Source organism: Bos taurus, chromosome 29 (genome assembly GCF_002263795.3).
Source record: "Bos taurus isolate L1 Dominette 01449 registration number 42190680 breed Hereford chromosome 29, ARS-UCD2.0, whole genome shotgun sequence".
In the NCBI taxonomy this organism is placed as follows: Eukaryota; Metazoa; Chordata; class Mammalia; order Artiodactyla; family Bovidae; genus Bos; species Bos taurus.
Genome location: NC_037356.1, coordinates 42,953,586 through 42,965,113, shown reverse-complemented (window position 1 = coordinate 42,965,113; position 11,528 = coordinate 42,953,586). Strand labels below are relative to the sequence as shown.

General features: G+C 59.8%; 1 protein-coding gene across 9 annotated transcripts in view; it reads left to right on the top strand.

The window, feature by feature from the left end:
• The first annotated feature begins 6,413 nt into the window (after window positions 1–6,413).
• Window positions 6,414–11,528, top strand: part of NRXN2 (neurexin 2) — a 103,837-nt gene continuing 98,722 nt past the window's right edge. For 3 of the 9 annotated variants that reach the window (XM_059882985.1, XM_024987243.2, XM_024987242.2), the window contains exons 1-2: window positions 6,416–6,532; window positions 9,153–10,120. In XM_059882985.1, coding sequence (XP_059738968.1) covers window positions 6,423–6,532; window positions 9,153–10,120 — 1,078 coding nt within the window. In that variant the 5' untranslated portion in view covers window positions 6,416–6,422. Of the gene's footprint in view, window positions 6,533–9,152; window positions 10,121–11,528 lie in introns of those variants that run through there. The other 6 variants (XM_059882986.1, XM_024987250.2, XM_015461276.3 and 3 more) reach the window with 6 other exon arrangements.

Sequence of the window (11,528 nt, the reverse complement as noted above, 5' to 3'; positions counted from 1 at the left end):
CCAGGCCAAGAGCTCCATACTGGGGGGCACCACGGAGGACCAGGCTTTCCTGAGGGATGGGAGCCAAGGGGAGAGGAGGTTATTGGGAGGGACCAGAGGGGAAGGGGCCAAGGTGCTCCAGGCAGAGATGGGTATGTGCTGGTGGAGAGCCGGGCAAGATGGGGGGCCTGAGGGATAGGAGCGGAAGCTTGCGGGGGAAGGTTGGGGATGATGAGAGAGGGAGACTGGGAAATCAGTAGGAGGGGGCTGTGCTGGGGTGGGAACGCGCTGGGGGCGGCGACAGGGTTATGGGCAGACAGTGCTGCAGGGAGAGGAAGCTGCAGGGCCCTGGGCTTGCTCCCCACCCCCAAAGAGGAAGGGACCATTCCTCACGTCCCAGCCTCCTCCCCAGTCAAGGAGCCATCTCTCTGCTCTGGGTTCTTTGGGCTGGGGTGTGAGCCCTTGAAGCCTTGATGGGCCCTTGGAGGCAAAACTGGCTTTGGGGGGCTGTTGTCATCTCTACTCTCCAGCCCCACCTGAGTCCTAGGTGAAGGAATTCAGTGCCTCGTTGAACCAGCAAGGGCTGGGAGGGGACTCCTTCTTGGTGCCTGGAGGTGAAGGGGGGAGCTGTCCAGACCCGGCGAGTGATGAAATCCGTCTTAGGGTGTGGGTCTCGGGTCTCCAGTCCTCTTGACTGCCTCAAGGCTTCCAAACACTTCTGGCTTTTTCTGTGCTGGGGGGTGGGGTCATTCATTTCTGCCCCTCCCTCTTGTCCACGTTGCCAGTGTCTAGGTATTCCTTTTGGGGCAGGGTAGACTCCTGGGCCTTGCATTCTCTATCTTCTGCTAGAGAAGTAGAAAGAGAGAAGGAGGAGAGAGGAGGAAAGAGAGGAGGGAGGTCGGCTGATCTGTGATCTGTTCACCGTAAGGCCGTCTGTTTTGTGGGGCTTTGGCCACTCAGGTACCTAGCTCCTCCTGCCTCCAGGAATGCTGGAATCCGAGGCTGGGCTGGATCTTTCTAGGGGCCAGGGGAGAAGGGTCTGGCTGGGGAGGTTCCTTAATTCCTGCTAGAGGAGGTATTCTCAGATCCATTGTGGCCTCAGATCCACAGGGGTGGGCAGGACTGACCGGCGGGCAGGACTGACCGGCAGGCAGAGGCCAGGCGGGCGGTCACAGCGTGGCTGGGGATTTCTCTCCAGGAGCCCAGGCCTCTGCTGGCTTCTCAACCTGGGTTGAGTCCACACTCTGAGTTCCTGAGAGGAGGGGGCTGGGTTCGAGAGGGGATGGTGGGGATCTCTTTCCCCTCCAGGCCTCCAGTCTCTATCCAGCTACCCTCTCCTGCCCGCCCTTGCCAGTGACACAGACAGCTTGACACGGATACGTATGCTCGGTGACATCCACCCAGACACACACCTACACAGGCACTTACACCTGCATACACAATACACCTCCTAGCAGCACACGGCCTACACTCCCCGCCCAGAGAAACAGCCACCTCGCTGCCTGCCTCAGAGACCTCCCCCGGGTGCCCTGCTCTGCTGTGACACCCTCGGGGCCCCCACGTGCCCCCAGAGCCTCAGTGCCATGCTGTCAGCTCTCTCCCTCAGATGCATGCACCCCCCGCTCCGTCCAGCCAGGCACCACCTCAGATTCGTACAGCCGTCTCAGGTGCACCTGTACTCTTCCAACAGACCTTCACTCCCTGAGACACACCCTCTCCTCACAGAGCACCGCCCCCCCCATCATTAAGCACCACATTCTCTTCTGTGTCCTAAGCACTTTGCCCCAGGCTTTCAGGCGCGTGACCACAGCCCCTTCAGGTCTGACCCCGTGCTCAGCCACACCTGTCTTCCTCAGAACCTTCCCATTTCTGGGCCCCCTGCTCCCAGCACTAATCCTCACGTGTGGGGCCCTACCTCCACCTGGTGCCAAACTATCCATTCATTCTCGGCCCCCACGGGGACACCGCACCCGACAGTGAGCCCGCTCCACCTGCCTGGCCGCTCATCTGCCCAGGCGGCCCCTGGCCTGGGCCCGTCCACGCCCACAGGGCTGCAGCCCTCAGAGACTCAATCAGCAATCAATCTGGCACGTGCATAGCACCTTGCCCATCCTCGCTCCTTCCAGAGCCCTCTCTGCTGCCGCCACGGTGGGGTGGGGTCAGAGAGAGGCCGCCTGGACTCAGCTCTGCCCCTCCGTGAGCCTCAGTTTCCTCATCTGTAAAATGGGGGGGGTCCCCACCTACCTCATGGGGTTCTTTTGAGGAGTAGGCCAGATGATCATGATGACAATAATAATAACAATGACTGTATTCACAGGCATTCTTTGTTTTATTGCGCTTCACAGATAATTATGTTTTTTGCAAAGTGAAGGTTTGTGGCAACCCTTCATTGTCAGATGACGGTTAGTGTATTTTAGCAATAAAGTATTTTAAAATAAAGGTATGTACATTGCTTTTTTAGACACGATGCTGTCACACATGGGACTATAGGATCATAGGCTACCGTACAGTGTGACTGGGAAACAAAAAATTCGTGTGACTTCCTTTATCGAAATATTCGCTTTATTGTGGTGGCCTGGAATCGAACCCGTGGTATCGCCAAGGCTTTGGAGTAGGCACACTGTCCCTGCAATGAGCCCGGCTCTGTGTTGAGCACTCTGTGAACTTTGTCTGATGTGTTTGTCCTGCCCCCAGTAAATGGTGGCTATTTCCACGTTCATCACGACGTTCCGCGTGCACACATACGCCTGTCATGGGCACTGTTAGGAACGTTCCCAGGCACCTCCTGCTTACTCACAAGGCCACCCCTGGAAGCCATCTGTCCCCTCCGAATTGCTGGGATGTACCTCCCCCCGGGCATCATCCCTCAGCTGTGCACAGCACGGGGTGGGCATGGGGGTGAGCTCACGCCTTTCACTGCCTACCTCAAACACCTCGCTCTGCCCCCAGTGCGTCGAGTCATTCATTTGCACCTCAGTCCCCAGTCCACCCACCTCCTCAGACCCACACACCTGGCAACTGCCTCGTCATGCACATCGTGAGCTGCCACTCTGGTGCCCAGACCCTTTTAGGCTTCTCTCCATGTACATGAACACCTGCTCAGGGGGACCCTCGCACACACACACCCACTCCCAGCCGTGCTGCTCTGGGACCTCTGCTGGTCTCCAGACCCATTCTTCTCTTTCCCACCTTCCTAGGTAGGAAGAAGTGCCCGGAAGTGTGGGGAAGGGTCCAGGGGGCACAATCCTAGTCCCAGCTCTGCCCTGACAAGCTGTGTGACCTTGTGGAGTCTGCCTTCGGTCAGCGCCCTAGCACCCACTAGCCACAGGGGGACTGCAGCCTTGAGCCAGTGGGGATGGAAGCTGGGAGGTGGGGGTAGGGGTGACTCAACTGCTCTCAGGATCTCCACCCTCCCTTCGCCCGCAGAATCCTGTCCCATAGAGATGGCCGCTCAGTGGCCCCTCCTCTTCTCTGAGTGTCGGTTTCCCCATTTGCAAAAGGGGGACAGTTCTAAGGTCTGCCTGGCTTCTCTCATCCTGCCATGGTGAGAATCAAAGGAAACGAGAAACACATGGAGTTTTGCACACTGTAAAACGCTGAGACGAGGAGTTTTTAAAGTGATTATTAATACAACACCTACTTCTCCATGTTAGTCTCTACTAGGCACTGTTTCAAGTGCGTTACATATATCAATTCACTTTTGAAAACACTACTAAAATCTCTACTTTACACATAAGGCAACTGAGGCCCAGAGAAGCTAAGCAACTTGTCCAAGGTCACACAGCTAGAAAGGAGTAGAGCTGGCATGAACCCAGGCTCCTGAGTCAGCGCCCCTAATCCCTGCACTTTCTCGGTTTCGCTTTTGCCCCCTGCCGAGATGTGTCTGACCGTGGACTTGCCGGAGGTCTTCCCTTGTCACTTCTAGGTCATCAGAGCTGGAAGGAGGGAGCAGGGAGAGGGGGTGGGACTTATTCTTTGCTTACTGATCCTGCCTGAGGTTTTAGGGAGGAGAGAGGACCCTTCAAAATACACCTTCTGCCATTGAAAGGGCCCTCAGAGCTCGAGCTGTCTGATGCCCCCTCCCCTGTGATTCAGGAGCCCCCTGCTGAACATCTCTGAGCCTTAGTCACCCTTCCTCAGCTCACACACCCCCACAGACGGGGAACTCACCCCTCCCCCCGACCGGAGGCAACCTACTCCACTGTTGGCTGCTCTAGATTGCCGGCAAGTTTCTCTTTTGCTTGAGCCAAAAATTCCCTCCCCATAACACACATTCTCCCACCTGTCCACAGGCTGCCTTCTGGGGCCACCAGAATGTGTGCAAACCCAGCTCTTCCTCCCTGATGCCTGGGGGAGGCCCCTGCTGTCACACTCCCAGCTGGCGCTCGAGAGAGCTGGCTTGAGGAGAGGAGAGCCAGAGAAAGGCTGGCATTCCCATGGCTGGAGGTGTGTGTGTGTGTGTGGGTGTGTGTGGTGTAGACATCAGAGAAGGGGCTGAGTGGATGCCGGGAGAACACCTCTAGACAGAGGCTCTGCTGGAGCGGGTACAGACAATCTAACCCTGAAATTCACATCCGTTCATTCAGTTTGTGCTGGTGGTGTGGGGGTGGAGGATTTTGGTCAGACTGGAAGGCCCAGGAGTGGAATAGTGGGTACATGGGAAGCGTCTGGACTGGAAGTCCAGTGACCTTGATTTTAGTCTTGCTCTTCCCCATGGGCCTAGGGTGTGGTTGCTCCTCTCTGGGACTTGAAAGGTGAACTCTACGAGCTCTGCGGTCTGTGTCTTTTGGCCCCCCTGGGGCAGACTCAGAGTCTGGGTTGTCTGGAGAGGGCAGGGCCCCAGCGAAGGTCAGGTCAGAGAAGGGTGAGCTCTCTGAGCGTGACACCGCCCTGTGGCCTGTGGCCGGTGCAGGGTAGAAGAAAGGCCACAGGTGTTGGAGCCAGCTGACCCCTCACCTGCTCTTGGGCTTGGGGAAATGAATCCATCGTTTGAAGCTCAGGGTCCCTGTTTGTAAGCCTGGGGTAAATAAACCACCTCCTAGCATAGACAATGCTGTGGTGGTCCAGCCTGGCACATGATGCGCAGTGGAAAGCTCCAGAGTCACAGCCCAGATGCCACGCTGCCACTGGTCTGGTCGTGAGAAGATGAGGAGGAGGCTGTCAGGGCCCAGAAAGAATCTGTGGGACAGGATTCTGTGGGGCTGAGAGTAGGCTGAGGTCCTGAGAGCCGCTGAGTCACCCCACCCCCAACCCATCTAGTTCCCATCACCACTGACTCAAGGCTGCAGAGTCCATCCGTGGGTAGGGGGTGCTAGGGAGCTGACTGGGGGGCAAATCCCAGATGGCAGGGGAGAGGTCTGTTCCCTGGAGGAGCCGTGGCCCTGGGCCAGCAGTGGCTGGCGGTGTATGCTACACTGATGTCACTCGGCAGGCAGGATATCCCAAGGCTGCTCCGGTCAGTGTCTCTAGTCTGGCAGTGGGCACTGGAGAAGCATTGATCTTGGGGAGCAGAGCATGGACACTGCAGTGCCGGGGGGCTTCCACTGCAAGGCATGAGTGTGGGGGAAGGGCCGTGCTCAACTCCAGGGACTGTTTACTTGATGTAGCTGTGCAAGGCCCTGGCCCTGGCCCTGGCCCTGGCCCACGGGGAGGAGAGCTGCATGCCAGGAGTTGAAGAAGGATGGAGCATCTTAGGTTAGCAGGAAGCCCCTGTGTCCGGGGAGGAAGGGTGGGTTGGAGGCAGAAGCTTGGTTCTGGACTGGAGGAGGCTGAAGGGAGGGCACAGGGGTGGTGAAGAGCAGCAGGTACTCTAGGGCGGAGTGGGATGGAAGGACTCAGGTGTCTGCTTAGCTCACGCTTCTCTTGGGGTTATCTTTGCCTTGCAAGCCTGAAGCTGCCCCAGTGGTCTCTGGAGAGAGAACACAGGGAAGGCGGGGGCTTCCTCCCGGCCAGCCCTGCAGCCCCTGTGCCCCGGCGCTGAGCCAGGCTGGCCTGTGCTGCAGAGCTGCGGGCTGTGGGAAGAATGAGTAATGAGCCTTGAGGGGCCGCAGGCCCAGCCCCTGCCCCGGCCCCTCCCGGGGGCACCGCAGAAGCCCGGGTTCTGCCCCCACAGCCGCTGCCAGGCACCTGCCTGCCCACAGCACCCGCTCCCTTGCCACTCTCCCTCCACATCTGGGCACACAAAGACCTGTAGAGTCATCCCCTGGACTCTTCCCCACTTTGTCACTTCCACTGCTGCTGCTGCTGCTGCTAAGTCGCTTCAGTCGTGTCCGACTCTGTGCAACCCCACAGACGGCAGCCCACCAGGCTCCCCCGTCCCTGGGATTCTCCAAGCAAGAACACTGGAGTGGGCTGCCATTTCCTTCTCCAATGCAAGAAAGTGAAAAGTCAAAATGAAAAGTGAAAGTGAAGTCTCTCAGTCGTGTCCGACTCTTAGCGACCCCATGGACTGCAGCCTACCAGGCTCCTCTGCCCATGGGATTTTCCCAGCAAGAGTACTGGAGTGGGTTGCCATTGCCTTCTCTGGCGGCCGCCACTTCCATCCCCCAAACAGGTAACATTCCTCTGATTTTTAGGACCCAGGCGGCTGCCTTCCAGTCTCTGGAGGCCTTCTCCGCCATCCTTCACTTCCTGTCCTCCGCCAACTTCCTGAACTAGGGAGACCCTGCCCCTAGGCTCTGTCAGCAGGGACCCCTCTGCCGCTCTGGAGAGGGTGGGGGATGTGAGCAGAGGCACTGGGTTGGGGGGCGGGGCCGGGGAACGAATCCCCTTCCTTATCCCTGAGGCCGAGGCAGACTGGACAGCAGCACGAAATCCTATTCCTTCTGCCAGCAGAAATCGATAGCTAATTAATTCCCTCCCCAAAATAGTGTCCGGAAGTGGGGGTGGGGGCTGGAAGAGAGGCCAGGCCAGACTGAGACCCTGGGGGGGTGGTTGGGGAGGGCGGGAGGATGCCATTCTCTGGCGTCTGGAGCTGCGCCTCTGCGGGGGGTCTCTGGCTGCTCCTTCTGAAGAAGAGGGGGTTTGGTCTTTCCCTTCCCCAAGCCTGAGGGTCCTTTTCCCCTGCTCTGGGCTGGGGTGAGGGTGCGTGTGTGTGTGTGTGTGTGTGTGTGTGTGTGTGTGTTGGCGCGGGGGGGGCGGGGTGGGGGGAGGTAAGGGCGTCAATCAGGCTGGGAGCAGGTGCTGCATTTAATTTGATTGGCTAATTAGCCCGCGCATGTTAATTATCTCTATTACCCAATGAGGAGAGGCAGTGGCAAAGCTATATATAACCAGCGACAGTGTTTGGAGAGAGAGGGGGTTGCCTGCCTGGACCGCCTCCCTTCTTGTCTGGGAAGGGGCAGTCCTTGGAGGCGGGCTGGGGCAGGACTCTTAAGACCCTCTTGGAGCCTGTAGGGTTGGGGAGGAGGGAGTCAGGAGCCAGATGGAAGGACCTGAGAGCTGGATTTGAGGGTCTCTTAGAGGTGGCTCCTCAAACTCTACTGCCAGCCACCTGAGGCTGTCTCTGACTCATCTTCTTTCTGCATACATATCACTCCAACCATCCTGTCCCCCAACTCTTTGCTCATCCTTCACCTGGCTTTTTGTGGGGGTTGGGGGGGGGCTTTAGCTTTCTCTCTCCCTTCATACCCCTAGCTTCCTCCCATGGAGGGAGGAAACACATCCATCCAACCTTCTCTCTCTCTCCGAGGATCCGTCTTCTCTTCTCTTGGCTTACACCTCTCTGAACTACACCTGTGGCTGCCCTGCCCTTTGTCATGCTGGAGTCAGAGGCACATGGATCTAAGTCCCAGTTCCCCACTGACTTGCTGTGCTACCTTGGGCAAGTCCCTAGACTTTAATATGTGGGATTCCCCAGTCGTTAATGGGAATAATGGGACCTCTCAGACTGATTAAGTAAAATGACATTTGTAAAACTGCTCAGCATCCAGGGCATTGATAAATGCTGTCAGAATTTGGAATTTAATTTTCTCTATCTTCTCGCTCTTTTTTCTCCCCATCAGGCCTTCTCTCTCATCCATTATTCTTCTCTTTCATGCGATTTCTCTTCTTCCTCTCCCCCCTGCCCTTCAATCTTTCCCTGTCTCTTCCTAAACTCTGGCCCGTCTCTGTTTCTTTCTCAGGCTTCACCCCACCTCTTTCCCTTCCTCCCTCCCCAAAATAAAATCAATGCAATATTCAGGAGGGTTGTTGGATATAAATAATTACGACTCGGAGTTTAACGAGATGCAAATTCCCCTCCCTGTCGTGGGGTATAAATTGCTCTCTGACAGCCAGTTACAAGGGTAATCATTTCAGAAAGGCAATTTTATGCAAATGAGGCTGTCTGCCTCCTGGTGGCTCCCCCAGCCCTGGATGGGTAGGAGGCTGGAACCCAGGGGTGAAGTGAAGGCCCAAGTATCAGCCTAGGTCCCAGGCTGAAGCCTGGGAGCTGGAGCTTGAGGGTGACAGACATTTAGGTTCAGGAAGGACCCAGGCTGGTGAGCAGGGTGTTGGGGCCCAGAAAGGGGGTGATTGTGGTTTTGGGGGAATTGTAGACACAGAATCAGGTGCCTGAGTCCTCGCATGGAAGGAGAGGGCTTGGGGTCTGGAAGTCTGGGTCCTGGCTGGCTTCTCTCCCTTGCCTCCTTCCTAGCCAGGTTACTCAGGGATACCATCGACGAATTGGCATTTAATTAATCCCAATGAATTATTTAGCAACTTCATTATCCAGCATCAGGAACTGATGAGAGAGAGCCCATGGCAGGTGGTGGGACCATGCACAGAGCTTGGGTAGCTCAAAGAGGAAGGAGCTGTGGTCAGCAGCTGGAGGAGTCTCTAGGCCTCACCCACAGGAGCTGCCCCTGGTCCTGATAGGAGGCGAGGGTGAGGGCATCTGGACTGGGCTCCTCCTGGACTCTAAGGTGTCACCTCCCTACCTGTTTGCATCTTAAACCCTAGATGATGCCCCTAGAGGGTGTTATCTCCGCTCCTTCTCTCTCCACCCCACCCCCAAGTGCTGGGTCCCGAGTATTCCCATCCTCGTGGCGAGACCCTCTCCAGGTCAAGGTGGCTCCTCCAGTTCTAAAGGGAAACAGTTCATCTCTTGCTAGTGTGAAGGGGGAGCCAGACACCGACGACGCCTCCCCTCCTCCGAGCTCCTCAGTAACCCTTTCCTCTCCGTTTCCCCGCAGGCCTCCCTCCCCCATCTTCTGTCGGAGCCCGCAACGGGGGAGGGGCGCCTCTGCTCCCGCCCGGGGGAAGCCGGCATCTGGGCCTCTGCGCACCTCGTCCTGCGGCCGGGTCCATGGCACTGTGAGCCGGCGAGGGAGCCCCGCTCGGCGCGGGGGGCGCCCGGCCCCCTCCCTGCCCCATGCACCCGCGGCTCTGAAGCCTGAGCGGGGCCGGGGGCCGGGCGGGGCCGGGGCCGCCGGAGGCATGGCGCTCGGGAACCGGTGGCGGCCGCCGTCGCTGCCGCTGCTGCTGCTGCTGACGCTCGCGGCGGGTGCGGGCGGCCTGGAGTTCGGCGGCGGCCCCGGGCAGTGGGCGCGCTACGCGCGCTGGGCCGGCGCGGCGAGCAGCGGCGAGCTCAGCTTCAGCCTGCGCACCAACGCCACGCGCGCGCTGCTGCTCTACCTGGACGACGGCGGCGACTGCGACTTCCTGGAGCTATTGCTGGTGGACGGGCGCCTGCGGTTGCGCTTCACGCTCTCGTGCGCCGAGCCCGCCACGCTGCAGCTGGACACGCCGGTGGCCGACGACCGCTGGCACATGGTGCTGCTGACCCGCGACGCGCGCCGCACCGCCCTGGCGGTGGACGGCGAGGCCCGCGCCGCCGAGGTGCGCTCGAAGCGGCGCGAGATGCAGGTGGCCAGCGACCTGTTCGTGGGAGGCATCCCCCCCGACGTGCGACTCTCGGCGCTCACGCTCAGCACCGTCAAGTACGAGCCGCCCTTCCGCGGCCTCCTGGCCAACCTGAAGCTGGGCGAGCGGCCCCCCGCGCTGCTGGGCAGCCAGGGCCTGCGCGGCGCCGCCGCCGACCCCCTTTGCGCCCCCGCGCGCAACCCCTGTGCCAATGGCGGCCTCTGCACCGTGCTGGCCCCCGGCGAGGTGGGCTGCGACTGCAGCCACACGGGCTTCGGCGGCAAGTTCTGCAGCGAAGGTGAGCCCGGGGGAGCCGCCGCTGGGCGCCTGGACGCGGGAGTAAGGGATGGGAGGGTTGCCCGGGATCCAGGCCTGTGGGGGGCACCTGCGGTCCGCGGGCTCCGGCACAAGGGCGGGTGTGTGTACCAGCACGCGAGTTGTGAGGGGCGTGTGAGGACCCCTGTCTCAAGGAGAGGGCGCACGTGGTCAGCCAGGGAGCAGGACAGGCGGCGGGGTGCCCCGGGTGGGCGTGACCTGACGGCAGGCCCGGTGTGGGCGCGGCCTGTGTGGGCGTGGCCTGTGTGGGCGCGGCCTCGTGAGCCCATCCGGGGCGCCTCTCCGTATCCCCAGGGAGGGTTCCGTGGCGACCTGTGCGTAGGACTGTGTAGTGAGAGCCAACTAGCGAGAAGATGGGTGACCGACTGTGAGGCGCCCGCGAGGGCCGGTGGAAGAGCTCTGTGTGGGCGGGGCCTTGTGAGTAGGGACGGTGGTTGGGGGGCGGCCCTACCCTAACTCTTGGCGGTGGGTAGGTTGGGGGGCGGCCCTGTGAGAGTGAGTGGGGGAGGGGCCTTCGAGCGCTGTGGGGAGGGCCGGGGAGGGCCGGGGAGGGCGGGGCCTAGGAGAAGGGGGCGTGGTTGGTACGAGTGGGCGGGGCCACAATCTGAGGGTCCGCGCGCGGGTGGGAAGCCCTGCCTGAGAGGCCCCGACTGGACCCGCGCCTGAGGGCCCGGACGGGAGACCGTTGGGCGCTGGGAGAAGAGCCCACGGCGCGTTAGAGGGTGGGTGGTGATTGTCAGGCGGTGACTGCACGCGCCAGGAGGGCGGGAAGCGAGTGTTTTCAGAGTGAATGAAGCTTGAGGGAGAGGGTGGCTGAGGCCTCTCAGGGTTGGTGACTAGAGTCGACGATTTTGATGAGGGGGGAAAAAAATGGCTGGTCGTCTCTTCCGGGTGAGAGACTGCAAGCGGAGGCTGGTTTTGAACGTCGGAGCCCTTACAAGCGTGGGGTGTGGAAGGGAGATTGGGGGGCTGGAGAGGACTGGTGAGGACTCTGGAACTGGGTATGAAATCAGGACTGGAAGGGGTGTTTCTACCAGTACCCGGGATGCAAGAGGCCTTGATGAGCAAGGTGGGGGGACAAGGTCGAGGATGGCTGAGCCGGGCCTGGGGTGAGGTGAGGTTTAAGGGAGTGGGCGAGGGAGGGATTTTGAGGCCCCTGTTGGCACTTTGGTCTGGCTGGGGAGTAGGGGAGAGGTTCCCCATCAGTTTGGAGCCTGGGCATAGGCACTTCCTTCCTCCCTGGTGTGTGGCAGCCGTTTGGAGCGGAGGTGTGCAGTCCTTTCCTTCAGTCCCCCTAGGAGCTGTGGGCTGCTTAGCATTGTGGGTGTGTCTACCCTCAAGAGGTAGGGTCTTTGAGGAGTGTGTGTGCC